Source organism: Blennius ocellaris, assembly GCF_963422515.1.
Source record: "Blennius ocellaris genome assembly, chromosome: 15".
NCBI lineage: Eukaryota > Metazoa > Chordata > Actinopteri > Blenniiformes > Blenniidae > Blennius > Blennius ocellaris.
Genome location: NC_137664.1, coordinates 9,310,333 through 9,336,357, shown reverse-complemented (window position 1 = coordinate 9,336,357; position 26,025 = coordinate 9,310,333). Strand labels below are relative to the sequence as shown.

The window sequence follows — 26,025 nt, the reverse complement described above, 5'->3', positions numbered from 1 at the left end:
TGTGAATTAGAACTGTGATCAGCATCACTCCCTCAAGGGATTAAACATCACATTTTCTCCTCTAACCATTTGATTTGTTAATCAATTTCATTTTAAACTATTAAGTATACAGAAACTAAAATGTTCATAAAACAGAAACTGCTACCTGAAATGAGACACGGGTCTAAATATATTTTGCTGGCTGTACAGTATGTAACGCAGTTAGAGTAAGTATGCCATTTAGGGGCATTGAGGAGTCACCATTTAATGTCAAACGCATTTTTTTGGATTGTGGCAAAAAAACAGGAGCCGACTGAGAAAACCCATGCATGCACAGGTACAACATGCAAACTCGAGTCCAATACAGTAAACTGTATTTCTAAAAATATTAATAATCAAAAACACCATAAAAGAGTCCTAACATTTATGGCAGTTAAAATGAGAATGGTTCATTTTATGAGTAAGCACAACCTATAGATTGCATTAAGTTCAAGCTTTTGCACATTATGCCTTTGCGCCTACATGCACCAAAATAGCAGGTTGTGCTTGAAGACACCCACACTGTCTGTGTCCTCAAGATGTACAAGCTTGCACTTGATATGACTCTTGAGCCCTTGAAATGGCGCCTGTGTTGTTATGTGTGCAAATCTCTTTGCCTGAACTCACAACTCAAGCCGTCTGTGTTGCGGTCAGATGCGTCTGGAGGCCCTGTGTGAGATGTCGGCCTTCCTGTCGACGATGGAGGAAAAGAGCGGCGGATCTGCAGTGTCCCCTGCTCTGCTGCAGTCTGTGCAGCTTCAGTTTCTCTCTGGATGCTTTGCTTTGGGAACACAAATCATCAGTGCCCCCTCTGGAGCTGATTATGAAACTCAGCATTACATGGTACATCTCGCTTGATGGTTTGGTGAAAGATAAAAAAGAGAATAGAAAGACATCATATGTTTTTCTCTTTATTTTCTGAATTCAGTGCGGAACACATTCAGCTTCTATTGGCACACAAAAAGAGCTGCAATCTGCAGCTCACACCTTCTACCAGCAGGTGGTGCGTGTCCTCAAACAGAGGGTCCAATTAGAAAAGAAGCATCCAGGTATGTTGACAATCTCTTATATTTGAACAGACTGCTCAGTTTTTCTTTGCTGCCATTTTGATTTTACTTGGCCTGTATTCAAATCATTGCCTCTCTTGTGCTCAGGTTCCTGCCAGCACCTTCTTCTTGCTACAATGTTTGCACTGAATTTCTGTTACCAACCTGTGGATCTGGTGCTGATCATCAAATGTGGCATCCTGGAAATCCTTTCCATGTTGACCAACAACAGCTGTGCGGTGTTGAACCAGGGTTGGTTTACAGCCTCAGTGTCTGGCTGCATGCCACTCGGTGGGGCTGTCAGACTCGCTTGTGCCCGCCTGCTTCAGATATTGACTGTAGCTGCGAGGTGAGAATGAAGACGGCTCAAACAGCTATCAACAAAGTGTGCCGGACCTTGCCGGCTGTAGTTCTTTTGTACTATTACTGCATTTGTATTATTAATTATCCTGTGCTCTCAGCTCCTGTGAGGATTTGCTACCAATGGACGTATCCCATGCTTTAATGGAAGTGATGTGTGAACAGCTCCAGAATATCCTCTACAACTTTCAGCAACAACAACTTGCAGAGAGAGGGACGCCTGACAGAGCGGATATGGACTGCAGCAACAAGAGCACCAATCACAGTGGTATGGCAGACAGACATCTTTTTTTTTCTTTTTTAAATCGAGACATTCTAGTGCAACGTAATCATCCTAAAGCTTCCATGCAGCCATTTGATTACGTTTCCTTGATCTTCTGCTTTTTTTGTTTTTAGGAGCTGAAAGCAGCAAAGTGATTGAATCCCAGCTTGCAGACTTCTTAGTATTTCTGAGGCGTATATTGTCATTAAGAGTCATGAAAAGACTTTCTACTTTTGTAAAATGGATTGATCCCCTCATGGCCATTATTTCACACAAGTGCTCTTTAGGTAAGACATATTAGAACCGGTTCTAAATATCCATATGTGTGCAACTGTTTCAATTCATGCCAACTTGCTACTATTTTTTTCTTGTTTTTCAGGATCTCCACACTTCCAGAACCTTCGCACGAAGCTTTTGGCCTTCCATGTTTTAGAAAGACTGTTACCTGCTTGTTCAGAACCTGTTCAGATTGAACAGGTATTATGTTTTAAAGGTTTACAAAAACCAACCCCCCCCCATCATTTAATACATTTATTCACATTCATGTCTCTTATTATTTGATTTATATTACTTTTTTTTTTTTTATTCCACTGATCTTTTAATTCTTTCTTTTTGTTTTTCTGCAGATTGTTAAGCAGCTATTTCAGCTCTTGTCTACTTATATGTGGGAAGAACCATTAGCAGAGAAGAACTATGAAGAAATGGCTGAAAAAGACACAGGGGTAATCCACTATTCATAGCTTTCTCATGTTGGTTACAGCAAGATTATTATTCTGTATGCCAAATGGTAATGCACATCATACCGTTCATTACAAATGTATATGTTTACTTGAAAAATATCTTTTGTCATTGTTTGTTATTGTGGTTTGAATATAGCAAAGGAAAGCAGTAATCACACAGAAAATGTGTTCATGGACAAATCAAATGTACTCCTGGCAGCAGCACAACTGAAAACAGCAGGGCTACTTTAAGGAACAGATGGGCCTGTTGTCCTTGAGAGTTTGGTGGCGGAATGATAGAAATTTAATTGATGGCAAACCTATCACATCAATAATCAAACTAAATATTATATTGTAATTTCAAATATAAACCTCTTTCAATTAAATAACTGGTAAACCTTTTCATGTTTTTAACAACACTAACACTGGTTTGCTTATTTAGGTTTTTTTTTTTCATTTTTCATTTCGAAGTTTTTAATTGTGTGCATTAACTAATTGTCTTTCCATCACATCATTTTGTAGAAGCGTGGCAGCTACGATGAATGTATTCCGATTGGAGATTTCTCCTTCGACCCACACAAACTGGTCTGTTGTTCGCTAGAAAATGGGAACATCCTCTCTCATGGCTCAGGAGGGAAAGGTTATGGGTTGGCAACCACTGCTATAACTTCTGGCTGTTTCATATGGAAGGTAACTACTAGTATCTGTTTCACATATTGGGGGGGGTTACTATTCAGCTCTTTTTGCTGAGTGAAATATTTTCAGTATTTTAACAAGTCTCCAATTCTCTTCGCAGTTCTACATTACCAAAGAAAACAGAGGCAATGAGGGAACGTGCATTGGTGTTTCACGTTGGCCGGTCAGAGATCACAACCACCACACCACCACTGACATGTGGCTGTACCGGGCTTACAGCGGAAACCTGTACCACGGAGGAGAACTGGTCCGCACACTTCCCTCCTTCACACAGGGTGACACCATCACCTGCATCCTGGACATGGAGGCTCATACTGTATCATTTGCCAAGAATGACAAGGTCTGACCAAACACTTTTTAATAATATATGTTTTTAACTTAAATGGAAATTTTTTTCTTTAACCACAAATACATTTTTTTCTTTTTTTTTCCAAGGACCCAAAGCTGGCATTTGAGGGTGTGGTCGCCTCTGAACTGTACCCCTGTGTCTTGTTTTATAGCAGCAATCCTGGAGAGAAGGTATCACTGTTTATACTGTGTATTCATAGGTCACGTAGAGATATTCTTTCCAAAAAGGCTATCTTGACTTATCACAGGTCAATAGAAAGTCGTTAGTGTCAGTCCTACATTCACTGGTTCAAATTACAAAAGAAGTTCAAGTGTATAAGAATCATGGCATATTCCTATTGCTGACTCAAATACTTGAATACTCTGGCTCAACACACCCAGCATAGAGAGATTATTCATCTAGTAGTCTGTTACATAGACGTTTCCTTTGAAGTGAAAGAAAAGTGGAGTTGAATAAACGCTCTCTCTCTTTATCGATTCCACCAAGGTGGCATTGCGCGATCTTCAGATGAGAGGCATGCCCAGTAGCCTTCTTCCAGGGGAGCCACTCTGCAGCCCTCGGACCACCGTGCTGCTGGAGTCAACAGTGCAGCTCCTGCGAAGGCTTCATCAGTGTGACCAGTGGTCCCCACACATCAACCAGCACATTCACACCCACCTGGATCTCATCGGCCCCCTGCTGAGAGAGGACGACTCGGGAAACTTCAGTCCAGGTCTGGCACAAACTTCAGAAGTGGCCACAGCAGCATGTTGAGCCTTGTCATACATGCAAGGGTAGTAAGCATTGGGTTTACCATTTTAAATTAGAATATTAATTTTCAAAGCTTTTAGAGCAGTTGTCAGCTATGCGTGTGTTACAGAGTGGTTTATCTGCTTCTCTGTCTTATTAAAACTGCGCAGTTGAGGGTTTAATTGACACGTTCCCCTGAATTGTGCTGACATCAGCATTTGATGTCTGTAACGTACCAGGATATTTTTCTGAAAATGCAGCCACAGTTCACTTTAAAACTAGTACTTTGGCACTGTGAGAAACACACAAATGACAAGATAAAACATAGTGGTCAGTTCCTTTAAAACATTGTATTTCTTCCTTTTCATGTCTTGTAAATTGTTTTTACAGAGCTTTTTTCATAATTTCTTTTTTTTTTTTCAGCGATTCTGAAATTGTGTAAATATGGTGTTTCCATTTTGTCATGCTCAGTAATCACTGCATCATGTAAAGATTAACATTGTGTCCTGAACTCTCGTCCACATTAACAGGTTAGAAACTAGCCTTAAGACACTGCTGTGCCAAAAAAGGTTTATAAGTTCTAAATGCTCGTGGTAAAGCCACATCTTACCAGCAATTGTGATACTGACAGTGTAAAACAACATCCACAGTTTCTGACTGGCTTCTTTGTGGTGGTTTATCAGTCTTTTTAATTGTCGTCACCCGGACAAGACTTGCTCGTCATAAAAAATTCACAACAGACTCTTTCCTACAGGCCTTCATGCTGAAAGAGAAGAGAGTGAAAGTGACAAAGACCTGTCTGTTGATGATACAAGAGAACTGCTGGCTCACCGGCGTTCTGTATCAGAAGCCAAACTAGCCGCTCTCTGCACTCAAGTGTGGCCGGTGTTGGCTGTGATTGGAGGAGTCGACAGCGGGATCCGTGCTGGAGGTCTGTGTCGACATAAGCCCAGTGGACGCAGGGCCATTGTGCTCGGGGTCTTGAAAGAAGGAAGTTCTCTGGCCAAGCTTCAATGGGAGGAGGCCGACGTCTCCGTCAGGTATTACAAAAATGTGTTATCATATTTGTACCTTTATTTTTTTTAAAGTGATGATACTCATTAACTACCATTAAACAATTCTTATATTTTTCCTGTCCTGGACATCTCAGCATGTATTTTACTCTAGTTTCTTTCTGTTAGTTTTTATTTCTCTTCCTCTCTTGTAATTTGTCTACAATTTTGCTTTATTTTCATCATTTGCCCCGCTGATTTTTCTTTCTTCTTGCTCTTCCCTCTTCATTCTTAAATCGATTAATCCCTGTTGAATCCGTCCTGGTGTCACTCCATGATGTATCTGTGGGTTCATCCCATCCTTTCCAATAACTAAGCTCCATGAATTCTTGGTCACCCAGCGATACGCCGATCATCTCATTGGAGCCCTGTGACATATCCTGCTGTGATGTCACCCGCCTTGGAGGCCTCAAACCAACGGTGTTATTAGATCTTATTTATTTGATGGGCCTGCTGGAAGAGCAGGGGTGGCTACCAGCCCATCCAACCCCAAGAAGGAATTACTCTGAGGAAAACACAAAAGAGAGTGAAACGCAGTGCTGTTTGGATGAAGGCATATCAGAGGATGGAAGGTGGCTCACAGAAGATGAGAGGAAAAACTCAAAGGAGCGGAAGGTCGAAACGGATCCGTTCCCGTCGCCATCCCCAACCAAGGATGCCACAAAGGCTGCCGATTCTCCTCACGCCTCCAAAGTTGATGCCTTTGCGCTTGAACTGAGAGCTGTTAGAGTCTCATACCTTCTCATCGGAGGTTTGAAATCCCTAACCGTCATCTTTAGTTGCGAGAAGCTGTCGGATTTGCTCCTTGTGCATAGAAATGACCCACCCAATTCAACGAGTCCGGTTTGTAGCCCGAACTCTGACCAGTCGAAACCAAGCAGTAAACAGTGGGATGAAAGTGCCGAGCTGAGATCAGTGCTGCAGTATGTGGTGCAGAGCATGGTGAAGTGGGCAGTCAGACCCTGCCCTATCAAACAAACCGTCTCTCTTGCCGACTTGGAAAGGGCTCAAGTCATGATATACAAAGGAGCCATTAACAAACTGCAGGACAAAGAGCGTAAAGGTAAACGCATGTTTTTACTGGAGTAAAACACTGTCCATCTATCAATTTTTCTGTACAGCTTTATGCATCTTAGGTGAGTGAGGGGTACACCTTCGACAGGTCACCAGCCCACAACATACACACGAATACACAAACAAGCTGTGTCCTGTAACATTTGACTTCTAATAGTAATCTTATTATAATTATAGTTATATTAATGATAGGTAATAGCAGAAGCACATTAAAGGCATAAACGGGTAAAAACATGAACACATGATTACATGTTCAAAGCAATTCTGAACAGGTGGATCTTGAGGAGGGATTTAATATGGTGAAGTTATTATAGTCTCTAATGAGTTTTGTTAGAGGTCCCATAATGTGATTTTTGATTATATTTAATTAAGAAGTCTCATTAGATGGATTCCATCCGGATGGGGGGTGCAAGATGCGTCTGTTCATGGTTACTTGCTATTTGCTTATGGATCAAACATAAAACTTGTCTTAATTGCTACTATTTTCTTACAGAATCAGGCCACCCCTCGTCCTCTCAGCCTATTTCCAAGTCCTCCAGTTCTGTTTCCTTGTACAGTGCGGGGTCAGAAGGCATGGCCATTTTTGGTCAGTCAAACAGAGCCTCTGCCTCATCTTCCAACACCGACTTGGCATCTTCTCTGCCAATAAACCTGCAGGCAGATGCACTGGATAATTTCAATCCTTTCCTTCCCATCAGCCTCCTCCAGTAAGTATGGAATTCGTTCATCGTATATTCTGGGTGGAGTAAATCGCATGGAAACGATAGTCCAGTTGATTTCCAGAATAAAAGTAAACAAAAATGCAAACTATAATTACGTATCATCAGTTTTGATGTCAACACCGATCGCTACAGATTTGTATCTTTTGGCAGCAGCAGTGATTCTGAAGTCCAGGGAATGGGTGAGTTAGGATGTATAAAAAAAATAAGAGTGAGTTATTTTGCCTGCACTGTTTTTAACTGAGGCTCCAGATCTGCCTGCTTGTCCTTCACATTTACCCAGCAAGCTGAAACGATGGCAGCGTTATTTCTGCTCTCTAAAAGCAAACGGCTTCAGCACTCTGCAATAAAACATATTATTGTATTGCATAGCTATCCAGAGAGGACGTGTTGTTGCTTTGACAACCAAATGAATATGACAAATGTTAGACAAACATTATGAGATGATCTTAAATCTCATATCTATGAATACATGATCGATTTACTGCAGTTTTTTGGCAGGTTCGAATAATCAGCTTATTCGAAGAGTACCTTTTATGCTCTGCGATGTTTAATTAGTTTGGCAGTATGGCACTGCTTTAATTGTGTTACTACTGTATATACTGTATCTTCACCTCCTTCAGGCACATGGTGCTAACTCGATTCCCGACACTCACGGGTCTGGTTAGCACGACCCCGGTGCTGCACCCCTGCTTCAGCCTGGCCAGCTCTGCTTCCTGTGACGCCTTCACAGAACAGCAGACTAGCTTCATGGAACCTGGTCCTTGCAGCACACAGGCCAGAAGCAGTCTGGGTAAGAAAAAGTGCAAAGATGTTAATGAAGGAAAATGTGGAGCAGTGGTTTTCAAAGTGTGGGCCCAGCCAGAGAGCAGTAAGAGAGAACACAGCAACATGGATAATTCAGCAGTCGGCCTGTTACTTACATTCGTTTTTTTTTTTTTTTTAATGATTGAAAATTAATTATTTTAAACAAAGTTTAACGGCAACACCAATTGCACCCTATATATACAGTTAAAACAGCTAACTGGCATGAGAAAAGCTTTTGCATTTTGTGTCTACACAACATCAACAATAATGGCTTGTACCATGAGAGTTGGGGTCCTGGATGGTACAATGTGGTTCTCTTTGAGGAAGGATATACTTTTCCACACTTTGAAAACCCTTGATTTAGAGGACTTTGAATCTTTGCTAAGTATATTTGAAGAAAAGAATTTAGTGGTCGTTTTAAACAAACACTTTTGAGGCAGGTGCACATCATTTAACATCTTTCTCCCCGCGTACTGGCTTCTTGCTAAAAGTTGCCATTCACATAAAATCAAAAATGAAGTTAATTACTCAGTTGGAATACAGCATGAAATCAAAAGCATTAAAGTCGATGGAGTGGTAACTCAGTGGGAACTGTCTGTCTTCTGCATGATCTTAAATGTTCAACTGTGGTTCACAGCAGATCTGCTGCTCAAAACCGCATGCTTTTTACTCTGCTACCGGACAATTAAACCTGTTAAAAATGCATGCATACCCTCACATGCTTGAATGGCGCCTTTTTTGTAATTGTCACTTATGTTGTTGTTATTTTTAAAAATGTCAGAAACTTTATGAAAACAAAGGGTTTTTCCTCTGTTGTCATATCTTAAGATACCACTCAGTTAAGAGGCTAGTAAATTTTTTTGCTGTCTATCACAATGTATTTATTGTTGATTGACCAACTTCACCTTATCTTACCTTGTCCACAATGGAGAGGAGCATAAACGGAATAAGCTAAATGAAATGTGACCGTTGGATTAACTGTTCCACCACAGTATGCATTTCAGAGTGGATTTGTGGAACTTGTTTTTGTTTTCTGTTTTTTGTGCACTTTTTCCTTTTCTCCTCAACCACCAGAACGGACACAAATGTTTGTCACCAGTCGATTGCTAGAAATGGGATTCACTATGAGACATATCTTCTGGGCCATGGAGGCAGCAGGTACTGCTTTGTGTAGTGCGTGTGATCCAATTATTATTTTGTTTTGCTTCTCCTGCTTTATATTTTGAACATCTGTCCTTCACTGTGTGTTGCCGGCTTCCCATAGTGTAAGTGGGATTAAAGCAATATGATATTTGCAAATGCATTTTCTGTGAGATAAAAAAAAAGACTACTCTATAGTTTTGAGATCAACATAATGCGCTTAATGATTTAGGTGGATGTAAACTGAGATGTTTCATCTGCACATGTTTTACTGTCTTTAAGCCCTCTGTACTGCAGTGCCTCCTTGGTTTGTATTTGTTTTCAGATGGTTTTCCACACGAATGGGAAAGCTTTTACACAAATTTCCACTGCAGCACATTTTGAAATTGTTTTTTTGCACTTCAGTTCACAAGGCACAATTTCACTGCATGATAAAAGCAATTCTGTCCTGGATATTTTGTACATCTATAGCAAAAATAGCATGTTAAAACTATTTTTATCATGCAAAAATTAGAGCTGTTGAAGCATTTTACATTTTCATTATAAAACAAGAAGATATGATACAAGATGGGGGGGAAGAGACTCAAATATCTTACAGAGGGAAAATTGTGAGATGGGTTTAAATTTCTGCAGTCTATTACATTCCAGTGGAGGATATAGAGGAAAAGAGTAAAACGGGATCCCGCCGTAATCATGTCTTAAGCACCACTTTTTAGGCCACATTTTAAGCCTCTCCTCACGTACCTCATCACAGGTCTGTCGGAGCAGATGTGCCAGCCTGACCTCAGTCCACACACACTATCATGGTCACTCTGTGGTGATGTCTGACATGAACGAGCAATGCAGCGCTCCATGAGCCATCTTTTCTTTTTGAACTCTGACAGTTCAACTTCCCTGTGGTCCCTCCCAGATGTATCAGGTGACTTGGACTCTCAGACCATCGAGGTGTTGGCCAGCTGGATGTTGGAGCACCCCCTGGCTGAGGAGCAGCAGGCAGCTGAGACGCCAAGGCCAGAGGGCGCCGCGGACACCACGTCCCCTGATGGGCCCGAGACCGTGCAGTGCCCCGAGCGCCCCAGCAGCCAAACCAATGACAGGTAAAGGATATCGAGGAAGAAATGGTGATCGTGTCCTTTTAAACCTTCATAAATGTACTCACAAACCGTCTTGACAGCCTGTTGCCTGGGCTTGACTGGATAGAGAGGGAGAACTTCTTGGACGTCCATCTCACCAGAAACAGGCCTCCTCCAGCTCGGCGGCGTCGCTCAGGCCCCACTCAGAGGACGTCTTTTCGAAGAGCCGGTGTGTTGAGTGTCGAAACTAAAATTCGTCATGCAAATCACAACTATGTACAAGTCATTAGGAAAACTGAACAGTAGTACTGTGCATTTTGAAAGTAATATTATTTTTTTCTAGACTTGCCGTCACCAAACCCCCTTCCGCAGCTGTACCATCAGCACACCACTGTTGCTGACTGGCCAGAGCAGGTGGAATTTCACCCTTACTCCACTGAGGAAGAGTCTGAGTTGGGCTACATGGATGACCCGTATCATGAAGAAACGTATGAGGACCTGCTCACCCCATCATTCTTCAGCCTGGAGAGAGACACACTCCAGATAGTGGAGGTAAACATATATTGCACTTATCAAACATAAACCTATTACACTCTCAATGTGTGGTTTTCTCTACTTCTCTATGTATTTCCCTTCTTTCAGGTTGGTGAGGAACACAGTCAGATGGTGAAATGTGAACTATGCGACACCCTCACATTGCAGTTCAACAATCACATAAAGCGGCGACACCCGGGGTGCGGGCAGAGCGCTGCCCGTAAGGGATACGACAGCACTGGGGCCTACGTGGATGTGTGGTTCAAAGGAGAGTGTGGCTCCAACTTCCCCTTCTACCTTCTTTGCCACTCCTGCAGAGAAAAATATCTGGCTGCAAATATGAATGACCCAAATTCCAAATATGAAAGGTATAACATATGTAAGAACTGATGTCACAATGTGAGATATTGCACATGCATCATGTAGGAGAAAAGACTTTCTCTCAATTCTATATAGAATATAAATAATATTATTTCTGTTTAGAATTAAAGGTCTTACGTCCGATTTGATTGGCCAGATGGACAGCACTTCTGATGGTGAGGAAAACGCAATTTCACATTGAAGTAGGATGCAGTTTCGGATTTCGTCTATAATATGAAAGCTACTTGTGTTTGTTCAGATGACTGGGAAATGAGCCATCAAGATGAGTTTGATACAGACAAATTGACTGGCCTAGAGGACTTTGGGCTCCTGTTGAGGCCGCTGGGACTAACGGAAAAGAAGCTGGTCCCAGACCCCATTGCTTTCATTGAGCCAGATCCTCTCGGAGCGCTGGTTTACGCTTCTGCAAAAGCAGCACCGAAAGGTAATCATTTTTAAACTTGGGCAAATCTGATTCACTGTACCAACATGTGTAGAACTGAAATACGAAAATGGTGAAATGCATTTTCATGCATTTACTTTTTGAATACTTTTTGCTCAAGAATGTTTATTTTCTTCCTAAATAAAGTGTTGTATACATTTTAATTAATGTGGGTGTAAAGCTGATTTACCATGTTGCATCGAACGATCCACTCGGATGTTAAGATTTTGTCTCGGCACACCTGCCAATAACAAATTCCTGGCCATATGTAGAGATTTACGTCAGAATTACTCAGAAGCTGAGTGTCCTCTAGTTAATATTGCATTGAATGATTATGTAACTTATTCCTCTGATGATAGTTTAGCACGCTCGTAGCAGACACCCACAGTCCCTCTGTGCTTGTTGGCATCAGTAGTGTCCAACCCTAATTAAACTTGCTGCAACATCATGACTCATCACTCATTTGGCCACTTGAAGCGCTCACACAACCACACGGCATCCCGACTGGTTATGTTCAAATCAGTATTTTGACTTTTGCATGTTTGCACTTGAATAATGAGCCAAGGTTTTTAATTTACCACTTAATGACCATTTGTTGTGTAATTAATGGATTGAATTTTAATATTTATTTTTCTGATCAGGAAATGCCCTTGTTGAGCAGAGGACCACTCTCAGCCTTGGACAGCAAGCGGTCTCACTGAGAGATTCTCATGATAGGTTAAAAGCTTTAAGAAGAGTTACATCCACTGCTCAGATTCTGCTAGCGTACAGCATGGTGATGAGGGCCCTGTCTCAGACTGCCTCAAGGTGAATGTGATGAGAATTTTTGTTAATTTTGTGTTCTATGGTCCTCAAATGGTTTCCAAAGTTTATTTCTCTCTTCTTTTCCAGTGCATCTTTAGGCAGCCAGTCTAACGGGCTGGAGTCCCTCGGTCTGGCAGATATACGTATCCTGGTGCGATTGATGACGTTAGCAGCAGCGGGCAGAGCTCACACCTACATGGACAGTCAGGCAGGTGTGCAGGGACTGGCAGCAGAGCGCCACAACTCCAGCTGCCTCAGTTTCCTTACCTCAGCAATTGGCAATGTGGTGTCCCACAGCCCAACTGCTTACAGACAGCTGGTGGAGATATGCACTCAGGTCAGCTTTCTACAAAGGATTCCTGTCAAACCATTTTTTATTCATGAGAATATCCCTCCATGATCTCATTGCAATAATATATTTTTGTATATAACTTGTTTTTGTATAAAAGAGTTCACTTGTATCGCTCTTCACAGATAATGACACAATCTAACATTTTGCATCTTTTTGATGTCACTGGCTTTAGGACCTAATGGCAGCAGCAACAGGGGTGAACATCGGGGCCATCAGCGATCCTCAGCAGAGAGGGTGTCTCAGCACTGCGCTGACCGTCGCAACACAGGGAGCCCAGCATCTGCAGAGGGACTACATCGACCAGACGCCCCCCGCGTTCCTCGTCACACAGAGTCTAGTGTCCCTGCTCACTGAAAAGAGCGTCCAGTCTCACAGCACAGATAGAGCTGAACATGATGCTCATGGTGAGGGGAGATGAGCTGGATTACACACTCATTTCAAAGCAGCATTATTCACACTTGCTCTAAATATGTGTCTGTATGACCCAGATGTAGGAAGCCAAGGGGTGTCTTCTTCGTCCTTGCCTCCTTCACCTTTACCACATCTGAGTGCGAGAGTGAGCCCCCTGGAGCTCGCGAATGCCTTGGCAGCATGCGTCCTGTCTGCCAGGCTGACCAGTAAACTCCGCCAGTGGGCAGCGCAGCAGCTGGTCCAGGCGCTGGCAGTCTCAGGACGGGACAGTCCTAATCGGACTCAAACGTACAGTGACTTGGCTGGTGACCTGCGCAAATGTCCCCTCAAGAGGCTGGAAGGACATTACAACAAGGTCGGCTTTGGCGGTTGCTTCTTTTTCCTTTCACATTCAGACAGCAAAGTGTTTTTCTTTTCCTCACAATCAGCCATGAGGAGTGTTATAATATAGGTTTTGCAATATTTCTGTTGTGCTCAGGTGGCCAGCTGTCACTGGAGCAGTGATCAGAGTTTGCTGGCGACGTGCTCCCAGGACAAGGTGGTGCAGCTGTGGAGCATCAGCCAGAACACTGTGGAGTTACAGGCCACCTTCTCCTGCATTACCAGGTAATATCTGCTTGGTTTAGTAGCCATTTTATATACTTAGATGAATTTACTTTTTCATGCAAGCTTTGAAAGAATATCCCTTAATAACAGTGTTAATGGAAACATATTAACAACAGTGAATGACAGATTTTTGTGAGCACTGGCTGTGGATTAAACAGCAGTGTCTATATTTTGTTGGTGTGAGGTTTATGTGTTCTTGTGTTGAAACCTTGCAGTAAGACAGACCGATCAAGCAGTGAGAGGACTGGCAGATGTCATCACATGTCTCCTGTGTACTGGAGTACAGGGGGAAACTTTTTAGCTGCTCCTGAGAACAAACACATCAACATCATGAACATCAGAGGTAAACTGATGGACCCATTTTCGTAACTTGTCTTTGTCTTGTGTCAACTATTCATTTATGGACATCTTATTTGAAAATTACTGTTTAAATAGAATATGATTTAAAGAAACTACAATATTTTAGCTCAGAAAATTCACAATTTTCTGAGAAAATTCACAATTAGAGAAACTATAGTGAATGTAGAGTAATTTGTATTGTGATCAAATTACAGTAAACATATTCATGACTGGAAAAACAAGTTCATCTGCTAATAAAAATGACTCCTAAGAATTGTGCAAAACAAGTCGTTGATATTTCTCATTAAAGGAGATAATTAAGTAAAAAAATCGAATGTACATGCAGCAGATTTTTGGGGAAAATTATGATGTAATGACAATAAATCTGGCAGTGACTGGTTCATTAGATTTCACTACCAGTGCAATAGAAAGTATGATCAATTCTTACTTTTTTTTTTATTTCAAAGTGTAGATACTATACAAAAGTGCTCCATGTGAGACTGACACTAAGCAATGAACACAGCTTATGCTGGACTTACATTAACCGTGAAATGCAAGAAAATGTCTATGGGAAGGAAATGACTGTAAATACAGCGTGCTTTACATTGCACTTTTTAATGATTGTGAAGTGATCACACAACACAACATGATGACAACCCCCATTCAACCCCCCCCCCATTATTTTTTTACAAAGTTGTACTAATGAAAGTTTATCACATTAAAGGTTCAGCCCAACATGAAGGTTTACATGATGGAGCATTTGTAAACACTGATAGTTGATAGTACAGTACCTCAAAGTTAAAACAGTCCTCACTCGAATGTGACCTTTTGTCCTTCTCCTCAGGGTCTCTCTGCCACGTGGAGGGCCAGAGTTCCCGGGTCACTGCTCTTTGCTGGGCTCAAACCTTCAGCTTGTGGGTGCTGGATCAGCTTGCTGCCTCAAAGAACAGGCCCACTGAGAGCCTGTTGGTGGGACGTCTGGACGGCTCCCTCTGCTGGCTGCAGATCACCATGCAGGAATTAGATTTGCTTGTAAAGAGCACTGAACTCACCCACTGTCACAGGAAAGAAGGTAAGGAGGATCGCTGTGTACATATTGTTAGAGAGTCAAACTGTTTATTTCTTTAAATGCCTTTGGTGTCCTCAGAGAAGAAGCCATCAAGATACATAAAAGCAATATATTATTAAAAATGTGACTCATTTGGCTTCAGCTTGATTAACCTTTCTCAGTTCTCTTATTTAGATTTATAACAAATCGTCAAAAGATTGAAGCTAATCTGGTCAAGATTACTCATTGGGTTTACAATCCAAAGATTAGAGAATTCTGCTTCACAATGATGGGAAGAGCCATCATTTAAGGATTAAAATGCAACATTTGTCACCAGCCAGTTTTCCCTTTTTCAACATTAATGATACCTTCTGCCTAAATCTTAACGGTCAGAAGATCTACAAAGTCTGAATATGTGTTTAAACAATCATGTCTATTTGACATGTTCCAGATGTTTTTTGGAACAAATTCATTTGAGTTTTTCTATTAATACAAAAACCTTTATATTGTTAAAATACAATTGAATCAACAAGGGATTCATTTACTTAAACTATCCTGCAAGAGTTCATCTACAATATATCTGCAGCTATATACGCAGCTATAACCACACACACACAAATGCAGGCATCCTGAATAAATCCAAGTCATAACAAAGTTAAATTAAGTCAATAATATCTGTTAAAAAAGCTATTGTGGACCTATTGTTTAAGAGAGTCTTCTTCTCCTGTCTTGCCAGCCCCTCAGTGCGTCGCGTGGCACAGTGAAGACAAGCCTTTTGCGGTGGGCTACCCCAGTGGGAAGATCCTTCTAGCCACAACTGAGACTTATGAGAATGAGCAGCCTGTCATGCTTCAGCTTTTCCAGGTTTGCCATCTGCACACTTGGTGACTGCTTTGTATTCACAAGTTTGTTTGTTAAAAGTTCGTATTGTGTTTTGTAAGAAGTGCGAGCTTGGAATAATTCACCTGTTAACACGATTCCCTTTCGTGCTATTTCGCTTTACAGGACAGCGTGACTTCCCTAAAATGGGACCCCACAGGACACTTGCTGCTCTGTTTAGGGAGGTCAGATGTTGTGAAGATACTGGGATGCTCTGGGGGCACCTGGGTGACCCTCCACTCCCTTCTCCATAGCAGCACTGTCAACATCGCTGAATGGTGCCCGCTTGCAGGACGAGCACCTGACCCCCGACTCATGCTGGCTATGTGAGTTAATGAACTTGTTTTTCAACACTTTTACTTCCTTTTTCTGAATATGCAACTTTGGCAAAAACCTGCATGTAGCCTCTTGATGTTCATATCTGGACAATACGCTCATGATAACAGTTTTTGTTGGAGCGTTGCATCCCAAATATAGGGTTATCGTGGAAAGGTCGATTGGTTTGTTGATTATTTCTTCACTCAACAGATAAAATTAAATGTTTCAAGTATTTTTAAGAATTTAGTTGTGATATTTATGTGGCCTCCTATTAAAGAATTAGGAGAAACATCAGCTTGTTGTTTTATTTTATTTTTTTTTACATGTTTTTAAACCAAAACCTACAGAATAAAATAAAAAGATTTGACGTTTTTCATTAAATGTTTAAAAATGACCTTTTCCCTTTGTATTCAGACAGATTCTTAATTTATTCTCCACGTTTCTGCAGGGGCTGTCAGAATGGCTCTGTGCATGTCTGGACATTGCCACAGGGGGGTACCATTGTCTCTTTGCCCAACATTTCCAACAGCTCCCGTGGTCAGGATAAAAGCTCAGAGGTCAAGGTCGGTTTGGATTTATGAGCAGCCTTTGTGCTACTAACATCCTGAAACTTAAATTACACTCATCTCAGACTTTTGTATGCCTCAATTGTCTTACACAAAACTGACTTCAGCCTCTGTTTCTTCATCATTTCACAGCAGGATAGCGCAAAGTGTGTATTTGTACTTCACGGCCACAATACAGCAGTCAAATCCCTTTCATTTTGCTCCAGTGGGCTGGCATTAGTGTCCGGAGGAATAGGGGGACTGCTCAACATCTGGTCCCTGCAGGTCAGTAAATACGATTCAATGCTGCTTTTTCTTGACCTAAATTCTGTGCAGGGAGCATTTGAAGCAGTCTCATTTCCCAACTTTAATCCGCCTGATTTTCTTTGCTTCTTCCAGGACGGTTCAGTGTTACAGACTGTTACAGGTCTAGGCTCTGTGGTGAGCACAACCTGGATCCCAACACTTGGTGTAGCTGCCTGCTTTGGGAGGTCAAAGGTAATTTGAATCATTGATGGCTATAATTTCCATTAAATGCTGAGAAAGGCAGACCAGCAGTACTTTTAAGATAATTAAATCTTCCTTGTATTTCTGCTAGTATTATGTTTGGTGATACTTGACTACAATGTATGTTTTTTTTTGTTACCTGGCTGACATGTTTCGGCTGTGACTGCAGCCTTCCCCAGAGCGTCATGTGTGATGTGTGATGACGTGTCGGTCTTTATCAGGTGACCGGCCTGATAGATCTGTCAGATTCTGTCAGGCCGGCCACGCCCCCCCCCCACTGTACGGTGGTCTCAGATTCCATCCTCCAGAGACCACTATTGACTACAATGTTCATTCTTCTTCCAGGATGTTTTGTTGATCTGCTGCACTCCTGACTGGATCAGTCAAAATCACGTGCTGGCTTCCTGCCGAATGGTCCTCAGGAGCCAGAACGTCTTGGGTCTAAATCGAGCACCTTGTTTGGCTGTCTTCCTGGAGAGGCTGCCCTTGCTGCTGCAGGAGCAGTTCAGCTATGAGCGGGTCATTCATTAATCAACTCTTTAAAAGTTGCATTCAGACAGTTGAGTTTAGCTTTTATAAAACATTTTTTTACTTTTACATAATTTTGAATGTCTCTTCTTCTTGCAGACTCACGTGGCAGCAGGTGACCAGCTTGTCCACAGTGCCTTCCTGCAGAGCCTGGCCTCTTTAACGGTGGGCTTGTCCTTAGAGAAACACCTCTGCTTGTATCCTCGGCCCCTGCATCACGCCTGTCCTGACGCTCACGCTTGCCCGCCGGAGTGGAGCTGGCTTGTTACATACTCCACCACTGTGCGCAGCGCTGAGGCCATAGCCAGTGGTACTGCCTTCCCAGAATCCTTCACTGCATCAGAGTTTCAAGAGGTGGAAGCCATTGAAATCACGAGGGCACTGGTGAGTGATGACAATCCCATTTGTTGACACTGTTTTTAACAGAAGGTCTTCCAGATATACTGGAGTATTTCTAGCCACTCTTATATTTTCATATAATTATGTGTGCCTGCATCTTTAAGAGATGGTGGTTTTTTTTTTGTTTGGTTTTTTTTTTCTTCCACCAGATATTTGTCACATAACTAGTTACGTATGCACATAAGTGTGTAATATGACTTTTGTTAATGATTCAGCAAACAAAAAAAGAAGAAGCAAAAAACAGAAACATTTGCAAATCAGCGTGGATGGGATTTCTGTGAAAAAACACAAAATGGAGAGGGATACGAGCAGGCTGTGAGCAGCAGGCACACACAGAACTTTCTAGTTTTACCTTATAATTCATGAAAGCTAAATTCTCCACATTTGCTTAAAATGTTTTAGTTAATGACATAACATACAACTTTCTTCATGATATCCTGATTTAGTTGCTCTGTATCTGCGCTATATCACAGGAAGATTCATTCATTCATTCATTGAGTCCCAGCTAACTTAAATTGTTGTGCCTTTTTTAATAGGACAACACTAAGTGGAGCTTCAGAATGGACGAGCAGCTCATGTCGTGGGCCACCAGCAGACCAGAGGTATTCAATGGTTTTTCAAGCTGCTTGACTGACTGAGCCTGTTTTGATGACGCTAAATCAACTGCATTTGTTTGTGGTGCTTAGGACTGGCAACAGGGAGGAAAGAGTGAGGTGTACATGTGGGGGAATGGACGTTACGGCCAGCTAGCAGGAATGGGAACAAACCTGATGATGCCCACCGTGGCACCCTCTCTGTTACAGACACAACAGGTAGAAGGGGCTTTACGCACGAGCCAGACTCTGGTCTTCCACATGTTTTCAAATGGCCTCCTTTTCTGTGGGTGTCCTCGTTTCACTCAGGTTGTGTGTGGTCAGAACTGCACCTTTCTACTCCAGTCCAATGGGACCGTCCTCGCTGTCGGAGAAGGACAGTACGGCAGACTGGGCCAGGGGAATTCTGATGATCTTTATGTCCCCACCATAATCTCGGCTTTTCAAGGTACAACATTCATCAAGGGACAAGAGTCCAGGTCTGAGTCGGTCTCCTTTTGTCGGTTAAAACTAAGTTTTCCCTTCGGTGCCCCACAATGTTTCTGTCTACAGCTGAAAGAAAGTTTCACTGCATTAACCTTGGCTAAGGCTTTTGTTTGGTCCTTTCTTTTTATAGTGGTCGTTCTAAGTGACTCTGCTCTGTCTTTAGGATACGTGGTGACGCAGCTGGTCACATCTTGTGGGTCAGATGGACATTCGATGGCCCTCACTGAGACTGGGGAGGTATTCAGCTGGGGAGATGGCGATTTTGGAAAACTGGGCCACGGGAACAGTGAAAGGCAGAGGAGACCAAAACAGATAGAGGCCTTACAAGGAGAGGAAGTCATTCAGGTGGAATGGAACTCTTTTTCAACATAAATTAAAGTACATTTGTGGAATTTTTATAAGCCTTACAAGTTTGGATTGGATGAGATTGCATTCAAATTTTGCGGGTTTTTAGTCATGCATGCATTTGATATTAAAAAAAAAAAAAAATCACTGTACATTCATATACATTTTAATATGTAGATATTAAAGTATCAAGTGTTCTTATAATGTTTTTCTTTGTTTTTCCAGCTTGCTTGTGGCTTCCGGCATTCAGCTGTGGTTACTGCAGATGGGAAATTATTCACCTTTGGCAGTGGTGAATCGGGGCGACTGGGTCAAAGGTCAACGTCCAACAAGATGTTGCCTGAAAGGGTCGCCGCACTTGAGGGATATCATGTTCGACAAGTAAGAAATATGGACAACGATGGATTCAAACCAGAAGTCTCAAACACATGGCCTGCAGGCCTACTCTGGCCCCCAAGACAGTTTAATCTCGCCTGTGGGACGGCCTTGCTGAGTGTAAAAGCCACAAAAAAGACAACAGTATTTCAATCAACCTCACTGCTGCTCATAATGTGGTCTCTGGGGGGGGCACACTTTTTAGAGTAGTATAGAGTAGTAGTGCAAAAGCAGTTGTCATAAAGCCCAACTTAATTATATTTAGCAAAGTAGCATTAGAGCAATGGAGATGAGTTTATATTAATGCACAATTTGAGGCTCTGAAAAGTCACAAACTTTTTCCAATATCGGTCTGAAGGGAAACTGTGTGACAGATTGATTTTTAGACTGCATCTGTTCTTTAAAAATGTCCTTTTGTTCAATGTGCATTTCTTTCCTAATTACAATAAAGGTGAACGTTTTAATAGTGTAGTAGTACTTCTTGGCATTTCAACTGAGGAAAATGTCAGTGTAATTGTTATTTAAAGGAAATTCTTCTCTTTTTCCTGGTGTTGCTGAACTGTTATCAGATTGAATGTATGCATCTTTAACATGGTGGTTTTGACATCGCTGCTGGGTTGCATTTCTCAGGTGTCCTGCGGTCTGAACCACACTTTGGTACTGTCTCTTGACGGCATGGTCGTGTGGGCATTCGGAGATGGAGATTATGGCAAATTGGGAATTGGTTCTTCCACTGCAAAATATTACCCTCAGGTAAGTTGACTTTAACAATAACTCACATTTAGAAATACTGCAAAGACCAAACGGTTTGTTTGTGTAAATTGGCGTCTAATTGCTTCCCTGGAGATACATCTACTATTGCCTCATTGATACCAAGTAGTTTACTTTATTACTTTTACTGAGTCAACGTTTTTGGAGCCGCTACTTTATTATACTGGAGATGAAATATTGTCTTTGGTTTGTTCCTATATTTAGAAAGTGGAGCAACTGTGCAACAAGGGGATAAAGAAGGTCTGTTGTGGAACTCAGTTCTCTGTGGCCTTGGCCGCGGACGGCCATGTTTACACATTTGGACAAGGTACATTTTCATATTGAAAGTTAATTGTGTTTCAAAGTGACATGATATCTGAAATGCACTGCAGTTCTTAAAAACAATTAGAGAAGAAAACCAACAGTTTTCACTTTTTACTTAATTGGAGAATATCAAAACATCCTGAAGAATGGATCAGCAAGATTATAATTCACCACCTCTACCCATTTCTTTCATTCCCACCTTCATGTACAACATAAACACACCTACCACAACCTCAGTTACAAGGAAAGAATCTTAAAATAAAACTAAATCATAAAATAGTCATTTAACGATTCCTGCACTCGTCCCTCAGAGCGTCTGATTGGCCTGCCGGACTCCATGCTGAAGAACAGATCCTGCCCTCAGATGGTGCCGTCCCTGGACGGCCTGTTCATAGAGGACATCGCTGTGGGCTGTGAACATGTGCTCGCCTTGTCAATCACTGGAGATGTCTATGTCTGGGGCTGCAACAGTGAAGGACAGGTAACTCACCAGCGTGCTTTGTGAGGAAGTAGAACCTTGAGTGGTTGTAAGTTTGTTTGAACATCAGAGCTCATTTTAAGAATACTCTGTTTAACATTGTGTGAAGCTTGGCCTCGGACACACCAACCCCGTGAAGGAGCCCATGCTCATCACCTCCCTTCAGGGTAAAAACATCAGACAGATCTCTGCTGGCCGTTGTCACAGTTCAGCATGGACCACCCCTTCTACCTCCATGAAAAACTCAGGTATGGGCATAGAACTGCAGTTCTTTCACAAACTGAAGTCCTCCTTGATCCATGAATAGGTTCACATCTGCTGTACCTTCATCCACAGGTGGCTCTGGAAACTTCCAGATAGGCCTTCCCCAGTCAGTCCCCCCCCAGTACAACACTCTGAAAGACTGCAGCCCCGACGACCTCAGCATGCGCCTCAGGGTACTCTACCACTTCTCTGATCTCATGTATAAATCCTGGAGGCTGCTCAATCTGGATGCCAGGAATTTGGTATGTTCCGTCTCATTTTTTCACCCTTTTATTATCTTAAATATACAATTTTTAATCTAAAATATCTGATTTACTTTCAAGTTTTGTCTGCTCTGTTCCTCAATCCTCTTTTTAAATCATGACTCTGATTTATTCCTTGTATTTCATTTACCAGGTGTCTACCTCACGCTACAGTTCAGGGACCACAGCCATCATTCGGGGCGAGCTCAGAGGCGTTCTGTCACCCAAGGTCAACACTCTGCCTCTTGCACGCACTATCGTCAGAACGATGACCCAAGGCAAAACATATGGGCCACAGATCACTGTGAAGCGGATTTCTACCCGGTAAGGATGCCCATGATATTTGGTCCGTTGGAACGATGTGAATGCCCGCAGGGGGTTGGCCTGCGGGAAAACAGACGTCGCCAAAACAACTTGCTGTGTTTACAAGTAGCCAGACGGGCTGATTGGCAAAATGTCAGAAGTTTTCTTTAGCAGCTCGTTTGTATGGCTTGTGACTAATGCAACTTTTCCTTTGTTTTTTGTTTTCACTAGAGTGTGGTTTTTTTACAACATTGCCCTCCCCTTCATGTACTCCCACAGAGGACGTTCGAGCAAGCCTATCTTCGTGCAAATCGCAAAGCAGGTGGTCGGCCTGAATCCCCTGGAGCTGCGGCTGCCGTCCCGAGCCTGGAAGGTCAAGCTGGTCGGAGAGGGAGCAGACGACGCTGGAGGAGTGTTTGATGATACCATCACTGAGATGTGCCAGGTAGGATGAAAACCACACGGGTCGAAAGAGCATGTGAGATAGGCAGCGATGCAGGCTGGAACAAGCCCTGCCTTGTGTACTCTGACAGGTTATTTGTGTTTGTGTCAGGAGCTGCAGTCTGGTGTGGTGGAGCTTCTGATTCACACTCCCAACAGCTTTGCAGACGTGGGCTGCAACACTGACAGGTGCATACATTTATTTACTCTTGTAGTTAGTCTAACAAAATAATGGTTTCATAATAAATAACCTTTACTTTTGGCATTGTTTCCAGATTCCTGCTGAATCCAGCAGCACGCACAGAGGATCACATGGTCCAGTTGCGGTTCTTGGGTATTCTCATGGCAGTGGCCATTCGCACCAAGAAACCACTGGACTTGCATTTGGCCCCTTGGGTGTGGAAGCAGCTTTGCCTAATGCCTCTGGGGGGGTCTGACCTGGAGGAAGTAGACCTGCTCACGTATCGTACACTACAAGGCATCCTTCACCTGGAAAACAGTGAAATCACAGAGGAGAACTTCCATGTGGTAAGATGCTATTGCAACTGGCTCGCTGCGTAGATAGTCTTTATGAAGTTTACTTTTTTAATTCCTCGACCCATAACCTCATCTTCCTCATATCTGCCCCTGCAGATGATCCCACTGGATTCATTCACAGCCCACAGTGCAGATGGGAGGCTGGTACCTGTGATTCCCGGAGGTCAAAATATCTCCTTAACTTTCACCAACCGGACTGAATACGTGGAGCGAGCTCTGGACTACCGGCTGCATGAGATGGATTCTCAGGTTTGAAGGATTATCTGCTGAAGAATATTTCACAATATTCCATTGTTGCCTTTCTTTATCGCAATCAAGATTTTAAGAATTGGAAGAAAAACAATTCACTTTTTGTTCATTATATTTAGATATGGGGTAATACTGGTGATATCAACATACATACTGAGACTAGAAAAAGACTGGCTCCCTCTGAGTCTGCAACTCACTGCGAACCCATTGCACTCACGGAGTCCTTAATAGCTCATTACACAGGAGTCATTATTTTTCCCCTCATTCCCGAAGCTGCCTTGCCTCTGCATTATGCCAAATGTTGTTTTGTACTGTCAAGGTCAGAAGCAGCACTCACAAAAAGTGACCAGAACACTTCTGAATTACGATGCTGGTTTAAGATTTGACTGTACTATGTGTTATTAAGTGTGGTCTTGAAAACTACAATACTGTGTATTTAAAGCAGCTTAGATTTGTGTTTTTTTTCTTACTTTTAATTTATGAACACTGAAATATAGAGTAATTTTCAGACTATAAGCCACTACTTTTTTCACATGCTTAGAACCCTGTGGCTTAAGCAATGACATTACTAATTTATGAATGTGTATAGTTTAAAGAGCTTCATGCCACCAATATATTAGTGATGCGTTTAGGTGCATCACATAACTCTGACCATTCTTTCTTTTTTTTTTTTTTTTAATCATTCCTAACATACTAAAACAGTCGGATTATCTTCATGAGTCATGTGCACAGTGTAGTAGAGTGACCTCTGCATTAAACCCACCCTGAAGGAGCAGTGAGCCTCCAGGGACCATCCAGCAGTGTACTGACTTTGACCAGAGGCCCGAAGTTGAGGTGATTAGGGTAGAGCATGCCGTGGCCTTCACTTTTTCTACTGAAACACCTTCAGGTCTTTTTTTTTAATTTATATTCAACCAAATCAAACTAGCGAACTCTTTGAAGGCTTTTGAAAATTGTAAACATTAATCAAACAGGTATTATCACAAGTGTGCTAACAGGCTAACTTGAATGTTCCTTTTACGGCACAGCCTTGTGAATCTCAGCCTCCATCCCAGCACCCAGCAGCCTCCACTACCACTCAATCCATTTAGTAGTTTTCACCGTTGTCGCGCCCTCAGAAGTATCAAAGCTGAGGCTGTTCTGTTATGTGCAGGTGGCAGCAGTCAGAGAGGGCATGTCCACCATCATCCCCGTGCCCCTCCTCTCCCTGCTGACGGCGCAGCAGCTGGAGCAGCTGGTGTGCGGCCTGCCGGAGGTCTCGGTTGAGATGCTGAAGAAGCTGGTGCGCTACCGAGACTTCACAGAGAGCCACCAGTTCATTGGCTGGTTCTGGCAGAGTTTGGAGGAGTTCACCAATGAGGAGCGCGTGCTGTTCCTGCGCTTCGTCTCCGGCAGGTCCAGGCTGCCTTCCAACCCAGCTGACATCACACAGAAGTTCCAGATCATCAAAGTGGACAGGGTAAGGTCGTCACAACGACGCAATCCCCCCCCCCCCCCCCCCTTTGTTCACTGCAACACATGCTAACAGTGGAATCATTAACTCTTTCACTCTCCGGTCACTTCTAGCCCATCAATGGTCTCCCCACTGCTCAGACCTGCTTCTTCCTGCTTCGTCTGCCCCCGTACACGAGCCAAGCCATCCTCGCTGAGCGTCTGCGGTACTCCATCCACAACTGCCCCTCCATCGACATGGACAACTACATGCTGACCCACAACACCGATCCAGCAGACAGCTCGGACACGGAGGACTGAGGCAGAGAGCCGCAGACAACAGGGTGATGAATGTATCTTCTCCGATGCCATGCACATTATGCACTGAACACAGATTTTTATCTGCCAAAACCTGTATGGTGGCGTCCTGTTTGTATGTCGGTTCATTTAAAGATGAGTGTTTTGATTTTCCAATCGTGCAAGGTCTTGTAATTATTGCAGTGCTTACTCTGAATCAAGACTACTACAGGGAAGAGAAAAAGATTTTTCAAAACATAGGTGACTAAGCCACACAAAGGAGTTAATGTGCCTGTGCATTTGAAAATATGTAATAATTTATGAGCTATCCCACATACTGTAGGCAGTATTGTTGTAAAATAAAGAGTGTTTAAATAAGGAATTTCAGGTATTGTTTGTGAATTATTTGCATCTTAATGCTGATATTGTATTATGATACTAAACTGCTCAAACACACCAAGTCAATTTATAAGAAGTCAGAAAAAGTTGTATAGCATCGAATGCAACATTGCATATATGGGTTGCTTTATATGGAAAATGCAATAAAAAAACAAATAATAAGAAAAAAAAAGCTGTTGAAAATAACCAGACAAAAGACAATATCCAGAAAAAAAACAAAATAAAAATGAATTAAAAAAAATGGACACACAGGATACACTGAATGCAATATGTTACGAGGCAACAGACTAAAAGCCGTGCAAAAAACAAATTAAATTTAGTTCTATGTGTTTTTTTTTAATTTCAATTAAAATGCTTTGATGAACACAACACTTCAGAACAGTTACAGAGCAGAA

At 42.4% G+C, this 26,025-nt stretch overlaps 1 protein-coding gene across 3 annotated transcripts in view; it reads left to right on the top strand.

Moving 5' to 3' along the window:
* Window positions 1-25,579, top strand: part of LOC308140547 (putative E3 ubiquitin-protein ligase HERC1) — a 42,923-nt gene extending 17,344 nt beyond the window's left edge. For 2 of the 3 annotated variants that reach the window (XM_080510369.1, XM_080510368.1), the window contains exons 28-80: window positions 673-861; window positions 947-1,067; window positions 1,173-1,413; window positions 1,526-1,692; window positions 1,821-1,973; window positions 2,066-2,163; window positions 2,313-2,408; window positions 2,928-3,095; window positions 3,202-3,441; window positions 3,537-3,620; window positions 3,937-4,162; window positions 4,934-5,219; window positions 5,549-6,294; window positions 6,799-7,012; window positions 7,648-7,817; window positions 8,906-8,989; window positions 9,882-10,068; window positions 10,146-10,273; window positions 10,388-10,596; window positions 10,687-10,946; window positions 11,062-11,114; window positions 11,198-11,383; window positions 12,022-12,187; window positions 12,272-12,521; window positions 12,709-12,940; window positions 13,025-13,302; window positions 13,426-13,553; window positions 13,769-13,896; window positions 14,737-14,964; window positions 15,677-15,804; window positions 15,946-16,145; window positions 16,586-16,700; window positions 16,836-16,967; window positions 17,082-17,180; window positions 17,535-17,708; window positions 17,817-18,101; window positions 18,653-18,718; window positions 18,803-18,928; window positions 19,019-19,157; window positions 19,359-19,540; window positions 19,766-19,921; window positions 20,546-20,668; window positions 20,891-20,993; window positions 21,301-21,470; window positions 21,577-21,715; window positions 21,804-21,973; window positions 22,128-22,297; window positions 22,556-22,721; window positions 22,830-22,906; window positions 22,993-23,245; window positions 23,351-23,503; window positions 24,657-24,962; window positions 25,070-25,579. In XM_080510369.1, coding sequence (XP_080366495.1) covers window positions 673-861; window positions 947-1,067; window positions 1,173-1,413; window positions 1,526-1,692; window positions 1,821-1,973; window positions 2,066-2,163; window positions 2,313-2,408; window positions 2,928-3,095; window positions 3,202-3,441; window positions 3,537-3,620; window positions 3,937-4,162; window positions 4,934-5,219; window positions 5,549-6,294; window positions 6,799-7,012; window positions 7,648-7,817; window positions 8,906-8,989; window positions 9,882-10,068; window positions 10,146-10,273; window positions 10,388-10,596; window positions 10,687-10,946; window positions 11,062-11,114; window positions 11,198-11,383; window positions 12,022-12,187; window positions 12,272-12,521; window positions 12,709-12,940; window positions 13,025-13,302; window positions 13,426-13,553; window positions 13,769-13,896; window positions 14,737-14,964; window positions 15,677-15,804; window positions 15,946-16,145; window positions 16,586-16,700; window positions 16,836-16,967; window positions 17,082-17,180; window positions 17,535-17,708; window positions 17,817-18,101; window positions 18,653-18,718; window positions 18,803-18,928; window positions 19,019-19,157; window positions 19,359-19,540; window positions 19,766-19,921; window positions 20,546-20,668; window positions 20,891-20,993; window positions 21,301-21,470; window positions 21,577-21,715; window positions 21,804-21,973; window positions 22,128-22,297; window positions 22,556-22,721; window positions 22,830-22,906; window positions 22,993-23,245; window positions 23,351-23,503; window positions 24,657-24,962; window positions 25,070-25,255 — 9,534 coding nt within the window. In that variant the 3' untranslated portion in view covers window positions 25,256-25,579. The remainder of the gene's footprint in view (window positions 1-672; window positions 862-946; window positions 1,068-1,172; window positions 1,414-1,525; window positions 1,693-1,820; window positions 1,974-2,065; window positions 2,164-2,312; window positions 2,409-2,927; window positions 3,096-3,201; window positions 3,442-3,536; window positions 3,621-3,936; window positions 4,163-4,933; window positions 5,220-5,548; window positions 6,295-6,798; window positions 7,013-7,647; window positions 7,818-8,905; window positions 8,990-9,881; window positions 10,069-10,145; window positions 10,274-10,387; window positions 10,597-10,686; window positions 10,947-11,061; window positions 11,115-11,197; window positions 11,384-12,021; window positions 12,188-12,271; window positions 12,522-12,708; window positions 12,941-13,024; window positions 13,303-13,425; window positions 13,554-13,768; window positions 13,897-14,736; window positions 14,965-15,676; window positions 15,805-15,945; window positions 16,146-16,585; window positions 16,701-16,835; window positions 16,968-17,081; window positions 17,181-17,534; window positions 17,709-17,816; window positions 18,102-18,652; window positions 18,719-18,802; window positions 18,929-19,018; window positions 19,158-19,358; window positions 19,541-19,765; window positions 19,922-20,545; window positions 20,669-20,890; window positions 20,994-21,300; window positions 21,471-21,576; window positions 21,716-21,803; window positions 21,974-22,127; window positions 22,298-22,555; window positions 22,722-22,829; window positions 22,907-22,992; window positions 23,246-23,350; window positions 23,504-24,656; window positions 24,963-25,069) is intronic. The other variant, XM_080510370.1, reaches the window with a different exon arrangement.
* The last annotated feature ends 446 nt before the right edge of the window (window positions 25,580-26,025 follow it).